The sequence below is a fragment of the Nymphaea colorata genome, chromosome 10 (genome assembly GCF_008831285.2).
Source record: "Nymphaea colorata isolate Beijing-Zhang1983 chromosome 10, ASM883128v2, whole genome shotgun sequence".
Classification (NCBI taxonomy): Eukaryota; Viridiplantae; Streptophyta; class Magnoliopsida; order Nymphaeales; family Nymphaeaceae; genus Nymphaea; species Nymphaea colorata.
Genome location: NC_045147.1, coordinates 12,367,002 through 12,388,532, shown reverse-complemented (window position 1 = coordinate 12,388,532; position 21,531 = coordinate 12,367,002). Strand labels below are relative to the sequence as shown.

General features: G+C 39.0%; 2 protein-coding genes across 3 annotated transcripts; both read right to left on the bottom strand.

Moving 5' to 3' along the window:
- Positions 1-83: 83 nt before the first annotated feature.
- LOC116262022 (phospholipase D gamma 1-like) lies at positions 84-9,285 on the bottom strand. Its single transcript, XM_031641019.2, has 11 exons — positions 8,909-9,285; positions 7,132-8,808; positions 6,425-6,541; positions 4,726-4,920; positions 3,571-3,816; positions 3,383-3,451; positions 3,147-3,294; positions 2,516-2,664; positions 2,107-2,280; positions 1,784-1,981; positions 84-537 (listed from the first exon to the last, which is right to left on the bottom strand). The coding sequence occupies exons 2-11, from the start codon at positions 8,674-8,676 to the stop codon at positions 244-246; spliced, it is 3,135 nt and encodes a 1,044-aa protein (XP_031496879.1). The 5' UTR covers positions 8,677-8,808; positions 8,909-9,285; the 3' UTR covers positions 84-243.
- A 2,968-nt stretch (positions 9,286-12,253) lies between these two features.
- LOC116262023 (subtilisin-like protease SBT4.14) lies at positions 12,254-20,151 on the bottom strand. 2 transcript variants are annotated; one of them, XM_031641020.1, is made up of 11 exons: positions 19,994-20,151; positions 19,639-19,736; positions 18,570-18,667; positions 18,140-18,283; positions 16,992-17,097; positions 15,761-16,274; positions 15,342-15,433; positions 14,557-14,781; positions 13,954-14,062; positions 13,239-13,452; positions 12,254-13,117 (listed from the first exon to the last, which is right to left on the bottom strand). In XM_031641020.1, the coding sequence occupies exons 1-11, from the start codon at positions 20,114-20,116 to the stop codon at positions 12,561-12,563; spliced, it is 2,280 nt and encodes a 759-aa protein (XP_031496880.1). In that variant the 5' UTR covers positions 20,117-20,151; the 3' UTR covers positions 12,254-12,560. The 2 variants fall into 2 exon arrangements, with proteins under 2 accessions (XP_031496880.1, XP_031496882.1); XM_031641022.1 differs by lacking the exon at positions 12,254-13,117 and having other exon boundaries at positions 13,231-13,452.
- Between the last annotated feature and the right edge of the window lie 1,380 nt (positions 20,152-21,531).

The window sequence follows — 21,531 nt, the reverse complement described above, 5'->3', positions numbered from 1 at the left end:
ATTATCCATCAATTACTGCTGGATATGTCGATGGCCCATAAGAAAGACGAGTATGAAAAAGGGTTCAGAAGCAACGGGTAAACTTTGGCATGAATCATTTTTTCTGATTGGATATTATTGGAATACATTTACAAACGCATTGGACTAACGAATCAAAGAAATAATGCGTTATGAATAACAACAATTTACAAGGAGAACTGAGCAAGTACAAAAGACAGTGCTATACTTCCCTCTTTATTTTTCTTACACGGTAAGGTTTTCTTGGACCATCATGAAGCTTCCCAAAATGGTCCCTCCACAATCGGGGAACGTTTCACAGCCAGGAAGAGCCTTCACCTTGCCTCTGGAGTCCACCTCAACTGGGTATCTCATAAGATGCCCTCTCATCTCCGTCACCTGATCGGACGCAAACTGTTTCCAGTTCAACTCCGCCATATGGTTGACCCTTCTGATACATCCCAGACTCTCTGGATGTCTAAAACAGTCTTCCAGTATGCCAAGGTGCTCTGCCCAGAGGGACATACGGTAGCCATAGATCTGCAAACAGCAGAAAGTCATTAACAGCTGTAAATACAAACGGATGACATTTTCAGCAAGGTGTAGCAATATCTGATCTATTCATGTAATGCAGAAACTAGAAGCCGAATTTGATTGCCAACAAGCTGTGGCAATATCTGATCTACTCATGTAATGCATAATCTAGAAACCGAATTTAGGATTGTCAACATAAAAAACCACCAAAAGATGGTGCCCCTATCCAGAAGAACCAAATATGCCTTGGGGGTAAAAAGGAGAGTGGTGCCATCCTGGAAAAGACAAGGTTATAGAGAGAAAAAAAAAAATCAAAAGGCCACCTGTTATCAAGGAGATATCAGAGGCTTATTGTCAGGATAAATACTCTAAGAGAAGCCTTTTGCTGCTTCAGAACGGACAACGCATCAAACATGTCACAGGCACAAGGCCACCTTGACCGTGTCTGGTGGCAAAAGGATCTGCTACAACATGATGATTTAGCTGGAGGCACTATTCCAATATTTTAATGGTTTATACTTCTTAGAATTCCTAATAATAATTATGTGTAAAAACTCAGAAAACGGTCCCCTCGTGCAGACTCATGTCTACGTAACACAGACTCTTCAAAAAGGTTGACAGAACTCAGGTGTGGGCATGGTTGGGTCAGCAACTGACAATCTTCTTTCTCTTTTGTTGAATCATTGATAGAATCATAGCTTGTTAGTTGCTAAGTTTGTTCAATCTTATATCCCAGATATGAGTAATTGGTATATCCCAGGGCCCAGGCTATTAGGCCAGGTACAAGATCCAGAACCTTTAAAATTGATTGTTAAAAAAACCTTGTTGTACAATCTTACCTCATTATGATCTTAACAATGTTTTGATCAGAAGCATAAAGTAAGTAATCATTCGATCTTTCTATGATAATAAAAAAATGAATGGTTCTTAGACCATCAAAATCTTAGTAGTAGAAAAATTAATGTTCTTCATAGAAATAACTTGATTTAAGCTCCTTCAAATTAGATTACTTTTTTATAATTATAATAAAATGTTAATATTCTGTTGAAAGTTTTTTTTTTTTTAAAGAATTCAAGAGGTCTAATTTTTGTCCCTGACCTAACTCGTTTCATGTCATATCTATATTTTTGGGCTGCAACTTCAATCGCACTTACAGTAGTAATTTTTTGACGTGATAAGAAATAGTGAAATACCAAGGAACATACATAGAAAGGCAAGCACATAATTTATTAAATATGTTACAAACATTTACCTGCCCACGTGGATTAGAAAATTTTCTTGCCCAAGTATGGTGAGGTTGATAAGCACCCATTGCAATCTCTGAATCTCTTGTACCATCCATTGATCGCTGGTTGATATTTGCTGAGCCCAAAATTACATACTCATCATCCACTATCATTCCTTTAGAATGGACATAGATCATGAAGCGACCATTCTTCTGAGCAAGTGCCTAAGTAATAAAATTTATGTTAACTGATACAAGGTTTGCAGCTTAAAGCACCACAGGAAGCCAAAACTTTTAACCTAGAGAAAAATTTAAAACGTTGTAACACAGAGAGAAGGATTAAAGGTTACTTGAGGGGTGTTTGCTGGAGCAGCTGTTGGTGATAATATCCTACACCCATCTTCCACCTCACGGTTTCCAAGGCAGAAGAAAGTCAAGTAATCTCGTGGATGATATGTCTTGTCAAGGTTTGCTTCTTCCAGAGCCTTGTAAATGGTATCATACATCATCTGCATTGTTTGACGCTGCACATATGAACAAAAATGGCAGAAACGAATGCTTAGCACAAAATATATGTATCATGCAGAGTGGCCAAATGTTCCAAAGCAATACAAGACTCATGTAATGTAATAAAGGAACACAGATTGGTGCAGCCCCATAACATGTTCAACACCTAACTTTCGAAGTCACCAGAGGAGCCCCAAGCGGGTTTGGTACAGTGGAAAGTCAAAGTCATCAGGAATAAGAAAAAGTAGATACCTGCCAATAAAGAATCCTTTGCGTAGCATTCCCAGTAGGCACACCTTCAGGCCACATTGGAATTACAATATAAGCAGAAAATCTTTCATTTGCTTTGATTTTTTTTGCAATTTTCAGTGCTATTTCCATAGGTATTAGGTTATTAGCACCTGCTCCAAATGATTAACAAAGTCAAAGAAAAATGAATTAAGTAATCAGCAAGGACGGGAAAAAGATAATCCAATTATTATACTGGCCATGCAGTAAAAGAAATTTGATGTTCCAAATGTAAACAATGAATAAAAATGGAATTAGTACAGACAGCTACAGGTTGGACAACAACAATTTATAGAAAAAGGATCTATAGACCTGAAGAGTGTATGATAAGTATCATCTATTCAAGAGTACAGTCAACAGAAGCATCATCTTTACTGGATACGTAGTATTTCTAATATTTTGGCCAATTTACGTAGAAGGCAACCATGAAACAGTTTAATATTAAAAATGAAGTATGATAGGGTTGTCAGAGAAACATGATATTGCAATATGCATGGTTTAGGCCTCAACAAAAGACTTTTCTTGTAAATGGAACAGAACTGCCTTCTTAGAGCCTTTATATATGGTGCGGAGTAATAGCTAGGCTAAAACATACCTAGATCATTGTGAGCAGACCAGTTGAATGAGGACCCAATGAAATACTGATTCTCAATATAAATGAAATGTTGTGCAGCTCGAATGGCTTCAACATATGCTGTATGTATGCTCATATCAATCATCACATTTTTCCCACATGTCAAATTCTGTCACGTAGAGAATTCATCTTAGACTCTTAGCAGAATTAAGTTGGTAACCTAAGCCATCCATCCAAAAGAGTAACAAATCAAATACCGATTTCATAGCTTGTCTTGGGTCCTTTGGAAATCCTTTAACAGAATTGGAGTCAATTGAACGGAAGATCTGCAATGTTTAAGGAAATAAAAAACAATAAGGAAATGAAACATAAAATTGCAAATATTCATATAGGATGATCTGCAAGTGACACCTTGCAAATTGCATTCCTGGAACGGTTAACCAACCTGTACATGCCATGCCTCTGGGTCATTTTCATCCAAGCAAGGAGCTTCTGCCATTTTAAGTATATCAGGTATCCTTGAAAGATTAAGTAATGAATCATCCTCAGCCCTTTTAAGCTTTTCTATACCATGGGGCTTTGATGATTTTGACCATCTTTCTTCAAAATTGGTTAAGACATCATAAGCAGCAGGACCATCAAGTCTGCAGTGTAAATCATGCCATGGCTCCCGTGGAGATGTCACATCTGCCTGTAAAGGACCAGGTTTAAGGGAAAAATGAATAACCTGATTATAAAGTTAGTAAGATGAAGCTTACAGATAGTTCATCATCATTAGATGAACATCATTTGACATCTGGTAATGCATGAATAAACCAAAGACTCAAATCTTTGTGCATTATGAATGGTACACCAAAGCCTTTTCTTAAGCTACCGAGATGCTTTGGCAGTTAGGGGAAAGGGTGCACAAGTGCATAAACAAATACTTTCAACTTGGGAAATCAATTATCTGCTTTAAGTAGTATAGACGTTATAAAATGAGACTGTCAGAAACCATCAATCAAAAGGATTGCTGGATTATGTTATATGTGCATGAAGAATAATTATATTAGAGCTTTTATGAGTCTTGCCATTTTTAATTTAAACACAAAAATATTTAGTGCTCATGCAGCTATAAAGCTACTACAAAGAAATCAACTTTTCTCTAGTTTCCAATTTCTCTATTTAAATCCTTTATCAACTAAATGGAACATGACGAGTGTGGCTTGTCCTAAAAAAAGGGTTTTGAATATTGAAACAAACAAGTATCTTTTCAAGTCGTTTAGAAACCAATCACCGCAGTAACAAAACTTGATGGTCTAACAACCAAGAAGGCTTTCTTTTGAAAAAAATACATGATTCATGATCCAACTCCTAGTAAAAACACCATGAAGAACATATTTATGAGGTGATACAACTTCCACCTGTGATTTCCAGGCAATAATATGTTCAGCAGTATTACCACGTAAATGCATAGAGGCGAACAATCAAAATGATGTCATTATATGCCACAATGAGAAGAAACTCGGACCCTAACAGACAATGAACATTTCACTTCGTCAATGGCAATCATGGCATCAAAATATGTCCTGCAAGAGAAAAAGAAGCAGAAAATAATTACTGGAAAAGTTGGATTATGATAGTCTTCTCTATGTGTGGTTTGTAATGTCCTGAACAATGAATGCGTTGGAGTATCATATCGCCCGTCACATAAATCAAGCCCTCCAACAAAGGCAATAATCTTTCTCTTGCCATTACCAGCATCAGCATCCAAGACTACCGATTTCTGATGATGAGTATAGATGGCCCCCGTTTCCTGGAAACAAATAAAATGAACTGCAATGAATATTTCCAGCTCAGGTTCAACTAATATATGCTGACCGAACTCCAACCTGAATATTATACCTTCCGGTAACTCATAAACAACTTGTTAAAAACCAACAAATGTTTCCTACTTTCCTATGCCTTTAGCAGAGAATTAGTAGACACCAAATGAGGGCCAAAGCAGTTAGGGGAAAGTCATGCAGCTGCTTGAAGGTTTTGTAACTAGCCTTACCAAGTCCAGCAGTTGGACATCATTCACAGAGAGAGAGAGAGACAGACAGACAGAGAGAGAGAATCTAATGAACACTTTACAAGCATCACATTTATATCAGACTGAGAATGACTTGCATATTTTCTCACAGTTCCTTCATAGCCAATGTCCACATCACGATGGCCTGGTCCTTTCCTAAAATTTCAGAAAGGTGGAAGAAGTTAAGTTGCTCTTTATATTTTAACCAGCAGACAGTAAACTGGTCAACAAAGGAGATATAGTTGGTCCTGTTATGGCTCATCGTCCATGCTAAACATGGGTGAATGGTTTCCATTCTCATGTACACGTGGGGGAGTGGGTAGTTTCAATTTCTCTTTCTCATGGGAACATGGAGAGTGGGTAGTTATCAGTCCCCACTTCTCATGGAACCATGAAGAGTGGATAGTTATATTAATTTTCAGTTTCAGTATAAGGGAGAGAAGTGGTGGCATGTATGCGAGGGAAAAGTGAGACAGTTATTGCAAGAGAGAATTTGTTTATCTTGGGGTGAGCATTCTACTCATGTGTAATTCTCCATATTCAGTAAAGCTTTGGATCACCGTTCTGTGTGTAAGTGTCAGCTACTACTGATGCACCCGTTGTTACAAGCCTACCAAACATCAATCCCCATCCATGAGAAGTATATATATGACTGCTCAGGTGATGGGGTTTATTACACCTAACTGACCCACCCGATCCACCATTCGTAAACATTTGCTCAAGGCACTTCCTACCTACTGAGATATAAAGCAGGGGGATTAACAAGGAAAGTGAGATACAAGTCTCGGTCCTTGTCCAAGACTAACAGGATGTAGGGACGCATTTGGCCTCTGAACAGCATGAATTCTGTCTTCTTGCTTGGTGTGCCTTTTTTGCCTTCTTTTTTCATTACTAACTTTGCATTTTGTGAAGATCTTGGGCACTACTCAGTTTGTCTTAGTCAAGTTTTAACAAGGGTTCCTACTGGAGTATGTATAGTCGGATAACTTCCTACAAGAGTACGAATAGTCTTACACCAGACAACTGAAGGTTCTATACTGAATGTGCCATAAGTGGCATTTTAGGAGGCCTGGGAGAAATATGATGTTGTTCATAGGTCATAGCCAACAGGTATTGAAGTATGCGCTGGTTCAATGACCTAATTACTGACATCTTAGACATGGAATACTATTTGCTTCAAAGCGAAAAAAGAGGTATAAGCAACTAACAGGATCAACAACAGATAGTTTCGTCACTTAAAAATCACCTGTTGTTTGGCCCAACTGTGACGCTTTCCTGCAGACCGAGGACAGAGCAACACACGTACTGATGAATGCTTGAAAAACTTTTTCGTCTCCTCATCATGGGTTGCCATTAGACCATCCTGCATAGGATAAGCAATAGTAACTATAACATACAATCATTAATTTTTTTTTTTTTTTTAAATGACAGTAACGTCCATCCACCAATATAAGCTCTATAAGCTAAAACTCCAATAAGAATTCAAGTTAGAATGCAGCATGACTTAAGTATCACGTCTCATGACATTTTAGAATTTTAGATGAATCTTAGGTAACTTCAGCGAATATAAACTCTAGTAAGAAGTTGAATTCCAGTATTTTAAAAAAACAAAAAACAAAATAATAACTTGATGACATTTTCCAAACAAATTCACTCTTCGAGGAAATCTCCATTCACTTAGTTCTCCAATAGTGTCAAGAACAAGCAGGAAAAAATGGAACCAATGTCTTTGTGGCCCATGCTTCTGGATATACGACAGACAATCTTGCCTAATACCATCGAGAAAAACTACGAACAAGGTTCTATCCTCCATCAGTGTTGCAGAGCTATCGTTACGTACGAGTTGAATTATAATCATACATGATAGAAACAAATCGAATCGTTTTGTGCTAAGTGCATATCGATACATGTGACTGTGCAGGCCCCACCCCCTTAACTGCTTAATATTCATACCGTTTGGAAACCCAAAATGCGCCTTGAAGTAGGATCATCCCACACTAGAAGCAAAACTCTGACACCTTCCTGTGACTTGGCCCTCAAAATCTCTCCCAGAGTATCAGAGTAGTAATCTGCATCTCGGACCAATCTAACCATGTGATACACCGACCACCCGGTAATATAGATCAGCCGACGAGCCTGCTTTACCGCTTCGAAGATGTCCCTCCAACACTTGCCATGGTGGTAGTGGGCATCTCCCTCAAGTCTCAAAGCCGGAAGAGAACCATCCGGTACGTGCGCGTCCTGATACAGAGTCACCCTTCCACCCTTCCTCAGAGGGAAATATGTACCAGGAATTCCTTTGTGGTCTGGCCCACCAACTCCAAGATTGTATAGAGTCTGCTCCTCCATGGGTATATACTGAATCGAGATTCTCAAAGTGGCTCCAGATTTGCAAGGCTTCTTGTTGAGGCCAAGGATGGGAAACGATCCCTCGACTCTCGCGCCTGAGTAGATCTGCTCCGCCGGAATCGAAACGATTCCGATGAGCTGAGAACCAATCATGTCACTGTCCTTAACGATGAACTGCACCTCCGCAGCATGATGGGCAACGGGGACGCGAGAATGCTGGTTCCAAACTGGGTTTTCATTATTGGAGACCACATAAGTTCTAGCAACCACAGCGTTTGATACACAAACAGAAACGTAAGGGTCGCTCGTTATGGAGCCAGGCATATGCTCGTCGATCTTATTGGCAAGTTTGGAAACCCTTCTTCCGAAGAGATCACTTAGGGTCTTCGAGAACATATCCATGTTGGGCAAGTTTCTCGCTTCGTAGATATGGATATCAAGGCTGCCATGCAACAAAAGCACTTTGAGAGAAGCTTTTGAAGGCGAGTAGGGAACTATCTGCTGGCTTACACCATGCTGCGACGCATCAGAAGCCGAAGGGAAGGAATAATTGGGGTACCCATAAATCCCAGGGCGTGCTGGTCCCAAATCCTGATGCTGAAATCCACTGAACGAGGTAGAAGTAGAAAGAGTTCCAGGTGTAGGACGATCATCAGACAAGTGGCAGGAAGCCAGTACGTCCTCGATCGGGTAGAGCTGCGAAGAAGAAGACGTTGAAGGGGTCGGAGGCCGGTGAATTGACGAATTTGGAGATAAAGAATTGTTCGCTTGATGAGAATGAATACGTTCTGGGGGAGGATGTGGAGGAGAACTGTGATGGTAGTACTGATAGGACTCAGAAACGTTCTGAAGACTCCCCTGTTGCTGGACATTGTGCGGGTAACCGAAATTCAACGACGTCGGAAGAGAGTTCGAATGGAAACTAGGTGGCGGGTGAGGATTAGAGTTTGGGTAAGGGAATAGGGGCCCGGAATGGTGGAATACATGCTGCTGCGGAGGTGAATGAACGTGAGGGTGGGGAATCCCGTACGGAGGGTAAGGAGAATAGGCGTTCGGAGGCGCCGGCGGCATCGGATATCCAGGATAGGCCCCAGGAGGGGGAGGGTAATAGGGTCTGTAATTCGGATTAAACGAGTGATAATTCTCCATCCCGATCGGCAGCGAATATCCAATCGATCAATGGCACAGCTCAAATTTCTATCAGTCAAGCCCGAAGCATTCTTTCACAAATGAAATTCTTCAACGATGGATTCAGCCAGAAGCCACTCCTCCTTCCCGGTTCTGCGATCGAATCAAAACCAGAAAAAGGAAACAATCAACAAAATCCCGGTTTATTTCAACTAAATTTGAAATAAAGCAAAGTTACGAAGGATCTACGCACCTTTTCCAGATAGTGATGAATTCCAGAACCAAAAGCGAGGCAAAAGATGGGGCGTAGCTAAAAAGCAGAGGAGTGTCTTCTCAAAAGCTCGGAGAATGAAATAAAATGAAGAGGAAGCAACAAATCCAAACAATTAACGTGAATAATGAGAGTCAACGAGCTTAGGAACGGCACACGTCAATTTCAGAAGTAAAATGAGGAAGGAAGAAGATCAATGAGAAACGCGCACGAAGAGGAAAGAGCGACGAAGGAGACGAGGAGGAGGACGAGGGAGGATGGGGCCTCCTCTCTCACTCTCTCTCGCTCCCTCTCTCTCTCTCTCTCTCGCCTGGTGTGGTGAGGTATTCATTCATTCGAGGTCGCGCGGCCAATGTCACCGCATTGACAGCAAGAGACACGTCCCTCTGATCTCGTCCCACAGTTTTCCATTGGAAAAGAAATTTATAAAAACAGCCCCAAACTTTTCATGGTATAACAAAAAACTAGTTTAGTTTGAACCCTTTTTGTTCAACCTATTAAACTATATGCAAAATGGGCAGTCAAGTGAATTAATTTTGATTCTTATTGAATGCCTGGTATTAAAATATATGACATTAAAATGTCAAATATTTTAAATAAACTTTGTTGTGATTGAACAATAATTATGGTGTGTGAATGCTTGGAATTTTTCATGGTTTTAAAATTCCATGAAAGCTGCTGAACTGTTTATACTCTTTTGATAATGCAAAGTTGAAACCTTTCAATTAAATTATTCAACGTTATAACGTAAAAGAAAGCGGCAGCTGGGACCATGTATGGAGTATGGAAAACGTTATGGAAGCGTCAAAAGACTGTCACTATGTAATCAGTATCTGTGTGTCACAATGTCCTTACAAACACGAGCATAAAAATAAATGGCATTAATATCATCGTGTGGAACACGCTGGGCCTGGACCAACACGGTCCTAAAACTTTGAAAAATTATATTTTGGTTCCTGTTAAAATTTTAGAATTATCATTTAACCTCACATAAAAAAAATTTGGTTGTGCCCCTAAAAACATGTTATAAAGATAAATAAACTTGCTCACTGCATAAAAATGAAGCGGCTCTATTGACATCACAATCCCATGCAAGATGGGCAAAATATTTCTTAGGCATAGTGAAATAATGTTGGACATTAACAAGCAGGGGAATCAATGTCCCTAGAAAGGTGACCTCCCAAGTAACAAATATCAGCAAACTTTTCAACATATCACTCCGATATATTTTGCCAAAACAGGTCTAAAGAATTTGCCAGAAATATATAATGAATATATATATATATATATATATATATATATATATAGAGAGAGAGAGAGAGAGAGAGAGAGAGAGGGAGAGGAAATCCAAAGGAAAAAGGTGAAGGCTAGGAAGATGATGAGTAGCTGCTTAATTTAGGAATCCCCTTTTCATAAATCAAGTAAATCTTTTCAATAAAGTTGGTTAAGGTCTTCAAATGGATATGTACTATGTAGTTGCCTCCTTAGTAAGATGTTAAAGATTGGATTCGAATTAAATATATCTTTAATCATATCCGCTTTTTCAGATATTCACATATTTGGATTCGAATTCGAATAAAAAAAATCACATCCAAATTCGAATCTAAAATCCAATTTTACAATTCGAATTTGATCCAAATCCAATTTTTATATTTATATCTGAATCCAAATTTTGTCAATTTTTAAAATTTAATAGCATTAGATACATGATATTTGTTTAAAAATGAATTTGATCTGAATCCATATCTGAATCTGATCAGATATTTATGTATATCCCAATCAGAATCCAAATCCGATCAGATGACATTTGTTAAATTCAAATCCGATTCGATTTTTTAATTGGATATTAATGTTTTTTTTCATCTTTGATTTTTTCGAAGATTCAAATCCGATGGATATTCTGTTTTTTGAACCATAGAGGTTAGGAACCGGCAGATGAGAATGAATAAAATAATTTTATTAAAATAATAAAAATAAACTTTTAAAAAGGGTAAAAAAGGATTGTAAAAAAGTGATAATGTATAAAATGTCCACTCCTTTATTTAAAAAAAAGTTCAAAAATGCCCGCAGTCCCTTTGATGCATATTTATTGGGTATAAAGACCTATCTTAATGTACATCGAAACCTTTTCTCTATATTTTCTGTCATCCAAAAATAATATTTTTTCCTATTCTAATATATTACATGGGGAACAGGTTACTTATTCGAGGAGCCCATATGCCCCGACAGCTACCATGGACTGACTTTTCTTCTGGCAGGGGCATGTTGCCTTTTAGCATTTGGTATTCATCAAATTTTCAAGGGTAAGATTGTCATTTAGAAAAAAAATTCTTTTTTTCTAGCATACTCTTATCCTTCCAATGGGGCCTTTTTCAGGCATGCAGAGTGACTCAATCCGAATGACCATCTCATTGAGTCTAATTTATATGAATTGGCCTAGGGGTAAACAAAGGTCGGCTCGTGAATGAGTTCAAGCTGAGTCATTTGCTTAATGAGTTGATATCAAGTTAATGAGTCAACTCGTTCAAGTAATCGAGTTGAGTTTGAGCTGAACACGTGATTGCTTAGTCAAGTCGATTTGCTTAATGAGTTGATATCAAGTTAATGAGTCAACTCGTTCAAGTAATCGAGTTGAGTTTGAACTGAACATGTGATTGCTTAGTCAAGTCGATATATTCAAATAAGTTTATGAGTTTGTCGAACCATAATCGAGTCGAACTCGAGCTCAACACGTAATGATGAACATTAATATTTTATGACTTAAACGAGTTTGTCGAGCCTTAATCGAGTTGAGCTCCAGCTGAACACGCTGAGTCAAGTTCGAGCTGCTTTTGTCGAGCTATTCTCGAGCTCGAGCCAAATCGAGCTCGAGGTTTCATTAGTCGAGCCTAGCTCGAGCTGGCTGATTGAACTTAACTCGGCTCTTGTTCACCCCTACCTATACATGGGCTACAAATAACTTAACGAGTTTTAAACAGGACATCATGATAATGTAGCAAATCATCGAGGCCCACTTGTATGTGCATGAAACTCTCCAAGAATTTAAGTTAGCATCCATGATTTAGAAATTGTTGATTCTATTTTTGTGAGTGCTACTTCCATGAAATCACAATTATTGAAAAGTGTACCATACTCTACCAAAATCCAAGGTCTTGGAATCTTCGGCCCAAGACCTCGGAAGTTTGGCTCATCCAGGACAATACGTATGCATGGATGGATTTCATGTTTATCCGTTAGAGTTGGTGTTCATTACAACGACAGTGCATTAACGGTACAAATCAAACTAAAAGGAATATTCACGATGAATTAGGTCTTGTGAAACCAGAGTAATTCTTCAAGACAGCAACAGATTCTATAGATTGTGTAGAAACAATTAGTACAAAGTGCCTAATTACAGGAAGAGAACTTCCAATGCCAAAATTTTTAGTACCAATGAACTTCTTTCTTGCTTGGCTCGAGCTATTACAGAGATTCAAGAGCCTTCATTTTACAGTGGCCGATCAAAAATGAGGGGGAAAAAAAAGAGAGTAAGAAATCTGGCAACTTCCTGTTACTACCATTCGTAAATTTATGAAGAACAAGGTTTGCTTTCTTTTTTGTAGCCAAAAAAGCTAGAAAGATGTCAGTATTTTGTTTAACTTGACATGATAACTATGGGGCTCCGGACGGTGCGAACGGAGTCGGACCAAATAAGCGCGGCCGACCGGATGTAATCGTTGAAGGAGGGCTTGGCTTTGACGATGACCATGAACGAAAACTTCTGGTGAGTGTGGTTGAAGGAGAAATTGGGCGGCTGGACGGTGACGGAGACGTCCGGCGGGCACTCGACCTTGGCGCTGTACTCGGATTGGGGCGGGCCGACGTTGGTGAGCTTCCGGACGAAGATGGCCGTGGTTGGCTGGGGTTGGCTGGTCTTGTTGTCCGCCGGCGGGACGGTCATGAACATGGAGGGGTAGTTCAGGTCATCGAAGCCCATGGCCTTGGGGAAGTCGGCGCAGTTGATGGATTTATTGCCGGTAATGATCTTCAGGGAGTTGGATTCCATGTACCCCTGGCTGCAGAGGAAGCTCATGTAGCCGTGCTCGTCCGTGTCGTAAACTAGCCCTGGGTGCAGAGCCTTTACTGGGTTCAGCTGTCCTGAACCATAGGCCATTTCTGCCTCTTTGTCGTTCTGTGAGCTCATAGGGGTCGCTGGAATGATCAGAAAAACAAAGGGGAGAGTTTGAAACCATGTTCATCTCTGTGTGTTTTTTGTTAAAGATAGAAGATGAGCTCATTGAGCGCAGGCGATCGATTCCTGTGGCCTAATTACCTGTGGTCATGATGGCTGATTTGATCATGGCCGGAGACCAAGTCGGATGGAAGGATTTGACGTAGGCAGCCACGCCACTAACATGAGGGCAGGCCATTGAGGTGCCGGACATCATCATGAACTTCACAACTCGAGTGTCACCACTGGTTCCTGTCATGGAAGTCAATGTGCTGTAGGCTGCCAAAATGTCGACTCCAGGTGCTGCAATATCAGGCTGTCACAACATACATACCACGCACACACATGAACAACACTAAGAAAAGATCTCTCTCTCATGTATATATCAACTCAGCTAGCTAGCAGCGGAGGGGTGAGCCAGAGAGAATTATTCATTCACAGTAAGAGCCTTCTATTTGGTTAGTAGCAGATTCTTATCAATGCAGTGACAACTCTTATAAGACTAAACATATGTTGTAAGTAAATGGATAACACAAATGAATGGTGACATGATCTCAATTGAAGTGGGAGTAGATGATGCACACACTTCTTGGTTGATGGATCCATTGGCAGGACGTTGTTGCTTTTGTAACCCTGCTGTTTTCTTAAGCTTAAATGCACAATTGAAGTTTTTTACTTGTTCAATTTCGTCCAAAAAATTCTCTGATCTAGCCTTAAAATCCAACTATAGATGATTGGTATAAATGGAGCAGTATAATCAGACTAATGAAATGCTGAAATCAAGCCACACAGTTAGAACTGGCACCACCAGGCTTACCTTGATGAACCTTAGAGAGGAAGGGCCTGGGCCACGGGAAGAGAACGTGGCCACAAATGGGGCTTTAATGTTGGCAGCGAAGGATTTTGAGATCTCCACAGTTGCGTTCCTGCAAGATGAATGAATCAAACCGTTGAGTACCCCGGTTTACTGCACTAACTAGGAAGAAGAAATGTTTAGATATGGGGCAACTAATCACATCGACATTTTTAGATAAAAATGCGGAAGATTTGAATACGAAATAAGTACATTAATGAAAAATAGTGTCAGAAGAAGACTGCATTTATAAAAGCATGAGACAATAGTCATATCAGATTAACACCAATTTGCAAACTTAGTTGCCATTTGACCTTATTCAACTAAATTGAGTTCATGTTACCGCATGCATGCGAGAGTTGTCAGGATACTAATAACAGTACTCGTGACTCAGTAATGTAAAACGAGTAGAGGCCAGATCTCCATTCTTTTCAAACTAAAGGTTCTCAAATTAGAGATGGACAGAGCTCTTGTTATCAAGAGTTAGTCCTCTGGTAGTGTTAAAATGTAATGATTTTTACGAACACCAAGTACAGCTGAGCTGATAAGGATAAAAAGGTAGTATACCTTGTAGAGTTCAAGTATTCGGTAATGATCTTGCCCTGGCGAGGGCTAACCACAGTTCCAGGCAATGAATATGCAGCTGCCGTGTCCAAGTATTGGGTGGTCTCAAGAATGAAACCTTCACCTCCAACCATCTGAACGCTTTCAGATACCCCTGGCTCCAGTGCCTTACAATACACAACCTTTCCTTTTGCCTTCTCAGGGTCCAGTGCGTCACCCGAGCAGAACCTAAAAGACAACGGAATTTTACAGAGAACCAATTAAGATAGATATTGATTGTCAGCACCTTTGACCATTAAAAACTGTAATTGATTTCTCAAGAGTTTTCGAGATAGAATTAAGGTCTGTTCGTTTCACCCTGAACCCCTCCATTTTTTTTTATGGGAAATGGAGCTCTGATATCTGATATCTGCTGCCAATAATTAAAAATGACTTTTTGCTACTGAAACAAAGGTTGGTTTCTTGTCATAGTAGGCAGAAAGATGGCTTTACATTATGCCAAAAAATCACTTACAGGTCATTTTATTTGACCCTCTCGTTTCAACAAAAGTGATTAAAACTTAGTCGGGGCCGATTAAACTGCATGCGCTAATTTGAAAGGGATAAACACAAACGATCATATCTATAAGGCCAAATTTAACTAATCAAAGACATTGATATTATTCAGACATGAACTAATTAGAGCACTCATCTGTTTCTGCCAAGAAATGGCGTGTTCGCTGCGACCGTGAAGATCGCAGTGGGTGGGGTAAAGCATTGGGCAAGGGTAAAGGGTTAAGAAGGCTTACTCGGCCAAGCTGGAGTCAGGTTTGCCGATTTCGTCGCCAGTAACCAGAGGATACGCCGTCTTCGCAGGAGTAAATGTGTTGATTCCGATTCCCTGCAAGTCGAGTTTGCCACAGTACAATTGACATTCCCAACAATTTGCTTATTTTCAGACAATATCCAAAGAGGTAGCTATTCATCTGATTTGGTATGCAATCCAACAATTTTTATTTTCATAGCCAAAACAGAAACGAATTAAAAACATGAGTACTTGATGCGTGAATCAGATTTCACAACTAATTAATAAAGCTACGAGAATTGATTCTTAAACTTTCGAAGAATTTAATTTGCCCATCAATTTCTTTTCAGAATCCCACATTTTGGGAGATGTAACCTATCTAATCAAGTGAGCGAGAGAGAGAGACAGAGTGAGAGAGATTACGGCAAGTTTCATTCCATTGCCCAGAGAAATTTGGCTTCTGAATTGTCTGTCCGTTGCACTAGCAGCGACGGTGAAGATCCATGGAGCATAATTCTGGACGGTTCCAGCAGAGGGTCCACTATTTCCGGCGGAGCAAACTGTCATGATCCCCTTCTTCATCGCGTGGAAGGCGCCGATGGAGATGGTGTCGGTGAAGAAATCACTGGAAGATCCGCCGATCGATACCGAGATCACGTCAACGCCATCAGCGATGGCCGCATCGAACGCCGCAAGCAGGTCCATGTCTGAGCAACCAAGCCCGAGCCAGCACACCTTGTAGGCGGCAACCCTGGCCGAAGGGACGGCGCCCCGAGCCGTGCCGGAAGCCAAGCCGTAAAGGTTAGCTCCCGGCACAGCTGCACCAGCCACAGTGGAAGCAGTATGGGTGCCATGGCCTTGAACGTCAGTTGGGGACAGTACGTCACCTGGAACTGGTGCACCTTCAAGGTTGAAGTACTTTGCACCAATGAGTTTGCTGAAAATATTGCTTCAAATCAGAGATATCCCTTAAAATAATATATATATATATATATATATATATATATATATATATATATGATTTCTTCATGAAGTTAAGTGGAGTTAATTTTTGAAAACGAAAGTACCAGTTGTCATCTACATTTTTGAAAAGTAATAACTTTTCATATAGTACTTTCTAAGTAATCAATCAAATTAATACACGATCAATTCACATAGTCCTCTCCTCATACTTCCAAAGTATCCATATTTCACAAATCATACATGGTAATATCTTGTACCAATAAAAGTACAAGATTATTGACTTAAAAACTGATTGTATCGATTCAAACCAAATATTTTTGATATACTTGACATGGTTTGTTCACAAATGACCAAAAGTGCATGTTTAGAATTGCCTGTTCTAGGTAACTGTTTGATCAACACTCCCCTGCCCATGAGGAGAGTAGTTGAACCTTTTGGGAGAGATTTATATTAGAGGCATTAAACTTTAAAACTCCGCATGCAGACTTTCGCAGCTCATCTATTGTTCTGTCTCAATTCAGAGAAGAAGCACCCCCTAAGAATTGAACAGGGTTTTTATTGGCCTACCAGCCCGATCAACTATGCAATGTCCCTCGGTACCATAACCCGCAAGAGTAAGAAGCTACTGAAGGGAGGGGAAATTGAGGTCTTGATTAGATAAAGTAAGGATGAGATCAAAACAAGGTGTTACTTGTTGCAACCGGAGAAGTTAGTGTATGGACCGCAGCGCCCCTTCCATTTCTCCGGTGGCGGACCAAATCCCTTGTCGTTGAAACTCTCAGAAGTAGGCTCAATTCCTGGCATTTTGAACAAGAAAATGTCATGTTAGTGATATATATACTTCTAGCTAAACAGCTTTTGGGCTATAAACTGGTCTAAAAGCTTCTAAAAACATGTTTTTGTTTTTGGATCCAAGTTGGTACTCAGCACTTTCATTAGTTGCCAACTTTGATGAATAAATCTTGGTTTTGTTTTACTGAATTTTTCGTGCAATATGAACCCTTGGTTTTGGTTTCTTTCCACGTTAAAAACACTAAACAACATGAAAGATGCCTAACTTATTATCAAGAAGTTTCTGCTCAAAAAAGACAACAGTTTCCACTTTTGAATAAGTGAAAACAAACAATAAGTATATGTGTCCTTTCTTATGCCATTTAATCTACTTTTGAGACCACTAAATCATGTGCTTATATATATATATATATATATAGACACACACACACATATATACATACACATATGCACATGAGTGAGTGAATGATTATTATAGCTACCTAAAGTCACCTCAACCTAACCAGGACCGATCATTTGAAGGAGATGGATGGTTACAAAAAAAAAATGTGTAAACTAATATTAGATAATGAAAATGCTATCATTTTTTCTTTTTTCTTTTCTCTTAATGGTCTATCATGATGTATACGGCCTTAATTATATGTTTGGGTGTCTCAAAAAAAAACTAAGGTACCATTCAATTTTCCTATATGTGTATGTGTGTGTGTGGATTTCTCCATCTGAGTTTGGATGGAGAGATCCTCCTGCCTCTCAAAGCATATTGTTTGATTCTCCGGTCTCTCACCACACATTGTTTGATGCATTGGACCAGATTGTATGTCTAATTACACCCACTCGATCAGATGGGTGTGATTGAACAGAACTGAAGATAGCTGGAGGATTTCAGCTCCTACACACACACACACACACACACATATATATATATATATATATATATATATATATATATATATATATATATATATATATATATATATATATATTTGAAATTTTATTGTTGAGAGAGAGAGAGAGAGAGAGAACTTTAATAAGGGCACCCCACATCACCTGTATCCATGACACCTACAATGACGTTGCTCTCTTCTTGCAGGTTTCTCTCTGCGTTTTGAGGAAACCCTATAAAGTCCCATGATCTTGTGGTGTCGAGCTTGTGATATTTGTTAGGGAAGACTGTGAGCACACCCTTAGCATCTGTAACAGAAGAGGCCTAAACTTCAGTGCTTAGGTTTTGTCTTCTTTTTATTTTACCAAGCCAAGGAAAACATAAATATCTATATATTTACAAGTAAAATTTATTGGGCAGCTATAATCCTACATCTTATTTGGCGATATATTTTTGTGGAGAAACTTCTTCTGTTAATTTTTAAAAAGGAAAGCATTTTTGCTGGTGGAATAATACTATTATCCAGATACTTGAGAAAGAAAGCCTCTCAAATGAAACAGAAGGCTAGCTTTGGGGATTCTCATGGATGCTAACCTTTAATGCTGTCAGCCTCTCCTGGCGATAGTTTCGCGACGAATGCGCTGAAACTCTTTGCGTAGTTGTGGACGATCACGTTCTTAGCTGTGTCCATGCTGTAAATTATTAGTCATTAGCCTCAACCCTAGCTAGTTCTTTCATCATGCATATTGATTAATGTGTGCTGCATGGATCACAAGTTTACGTAAATAGAAGTGTCACTAAAAATTAACATCAATAAATGTGCCATCATGTTGTCGAATGAAGAGCTCCTTTGCGAATGATGACTTTGCTATGCATAATTATCCAACCATCTAATGGATGGTTGATAGAAAAAAATATTTGAACTAATCCTAGATGAAAAAAATGTTCTTCACGTTTTTCTCTTTATTTTTCTGTCATGATGGATATGATGCCACTGATTAAATGGTTGAGTGACTATAAAAAACTATAGTCACCATTCAAATATAATATATATATATATATATATATATATATATATATATATATATATATATATATATATATAAAGGTAGTTATCATACTCTTGTATACCGAACTTAATGGAAATTGTATGAGTCGTCGTCAATTACAAAGAGATCACATGGTTGAGATTAAGTTGCAAAAATAAAAGTCAAATTCTATTTTTACAAGTCCAAAATATTGTTTAAAGGAGGATGGAGAAATGGAGAGAAAGAGGAAAATAAATGAATGAGTTTCCTCAAACAAAACTCTTTGTATCCATTAATGGGTATTTTAAACTATTGAGAAAACATTCTATTTTTATATTTGCAATTTAATACCCATCATGTGATCTACTTCAAACCGATGGGTCAAATAATTCTTCTCAAAAGTCTGGTATACAAAGGTCTAGTAGCTATCTGTTTTCCTCTCTATATGTATAGGATGATTCAAATACTGATGGTTTAAAATTAAAAATGGGTTGCTAAAAGTACTATTAACTGTTACTCAAAGCACCATGAGCTATTGAGACACTATAAATCGTCGCCAATGCTCGTATGGCGGGTGTTTTTGAATGAAAACGGTAACTAATATAATATATGCTGAAGCTTTGAGTTTCATTTACCCTCCAACGGCGGTGGAGAGGACATCAAAATGCATATCGATGGCCACTGTGGACGACTCCGCAAAAGAAGGCAGATCACCCATGTAAACGATGTAATGCTGCATCGCAGAATTAGCAGTTAGTTCAGCACATTACATATATATATTATAGATTGTTTGATTGTTAAATAAAACACTTGTTTTGAAAACAGGAACAGCACACTCAACCAAATAAAAGACATGATGTCAGCGGCAAAGCCAGAAATTTTCTTTTGAAAATCTCAAGCTAGCATGAAGAGCAATGATATTTTGGAAAAATGCCAATATCTGTGATTGTGATAAAAAATTAGACGATATATAGATGGCACATAACAGACCTGTTTGTCTATCAGTTCGTCGTCAGAGACCCCAAGGCCACCGGCGGCGGCGGCGGCGGCCGCCGCAGTGGAGAGGATGATCGTGAAAAGGAGAGAAAAAGGCAGAGTTCCTCCCATCTTCATTCTTGGAGCGGCTCACGGGAAATGAAGAGCATGCACCCGCACCTCTTCATTAAATAGCAGATTAGATCCACACTTAGAAATTCAAACCCTCCTACTAAAAGCTTTTACTATTTTTACGTTAACGGCTTCCTCTTTTCTCCATACAATTTTCTGGACAAAATTAAGAGCAAAGATTTAAAGCAGAAAAAATTTTCTTACTCAGAAGAAGGCACAAATATCGTGTGACACAGAAGAACACATGAACATTAAGCCGCCATCCACCTTCATAGCATTGATCGACCTTTAAGCTCAAGTAGATACGTTGCGGAAGATGGTAGCAGGTCTTGTTTTTAAAATCCAATAATTAGTCAGGAAACGTTTTGGCCTGACGTGCATGAGGAAGAAGGAGACCAAGTCATCGGTTGGAAAAATGTGGCTTGGATGCTTCGGTCTATATTAGGGCGGTTTGGGCTCATATGGTTGAGCGCATCCGGGCATCTCAAGTACAGTGGGAAACCCGTAGGTCTTGCTAGATCCAGATCCAAAATGCAACTTTTTTTTGGATCTAAGTCTCGATCCAAACAAAAACCCATCATGGTAATTGTCCAAAATATGTGTGCTGATGTTTGGTACCAATATCCTCTAGAAAAAAAGGACAGTTTAGACGTAACATTTAGATTTTGACTAGATTTGGTGTTCAATCTGATGAAGAACCACTCCAAAATTAAACGAGAACGACAAAACAAATTCTAGAAAAGAGAAACATGTTTCCTTTCTCTGCCGAAAAGATAAAAATGGAGTTCAACAAGATCCCTGATCTTGATTAACCAAAAAACAAAAGTTAAAAAAGAACATGTGTACAATTAATTTTCAGTTTAAAACTAACATTTTAATGGAAATAAGCTGAAGTTTGTAGTGGTATAAGGGTATCTCACATATTTGAATTTGACTCTTACTATTGCTAAACATGTGACACAAGACTTTTGTTGATACTAATTGTTGTATGATGCACATGACTTTGAGTAAGTGGAGATAAGTATGTTGCATATGATAATTGGTCACTCGTCATATTCTATAACAAAATGACTGGTCTCACATGGTCTCGACATGCGGGTAATCAATTTAAAGGAGCTCCACCAGTTGAGTCATATAAATAATCGAGTTGAGTTCGAGCTCAATGAAAATTATTATCGAGTCGAGTTCGAGGTCAATGAAATAATCAAGTCAAATGAAATAATCAAGTCAAGTTCGAGCTCAATGAAAATTATAATCGAATAGTAACTTGAGTTCGAGCCGAATTTTATGGCTCAACTCTAGTTTTACTTGGCTTACTTTCAGCCCCATCAATTAGAGTGGACTCCTGGCTTGGGCGGCGAAACACAATTTAGTTCAGGAAGTTGTTCTAGTAAGCTCACGATTTCATCACATTTCCTGCG

Bases quoted from the DNA above. Each gene is read 5' to 3' on its own strand.
- LOC116262022 (XM_031641019.2), bottom strand. From the start codon at position 8,676: ATGGAGAATTATCACTCGTTTAATCCGAATTACAGACCCTATTACCCT. The intron at 6,542-7,131 runs GTATGAATATTA...TATCCTATGCAG, and splicing joins GCATTTTGGGTTTCCAAACG to GATGGTCTAATGGCAACCCA. The intron at 3,817-4,725 runs GTAATTATTTTC...GGTCCTTTACAG, and splicing joins ATCATAATCCAACTTTTCCA to GCAGATGTGACATCTCCACG.
- LOC116262023 (XM_031641020.1), bottom strand. From the start codon at position 20,116: ATGAAGATGGGAGGAACTCTGCCTTTTTCTCTCCTTTTCACGATCATC. The intron at 18,668-19,638 runs GTAAATGAAACT...AATAATTTACAG, and splicing joins CTCTCCACCGCCGTTGGAGG to CATGGACACAGCTAAGAACG. The intron at 18,284-18,569 runs GTTAGCATCCAT...CTTCTGTTACAG, and splicing joins AGAGGCTGACAGCATTAAAG to ATGCTAAGGGTGTGCTCACA.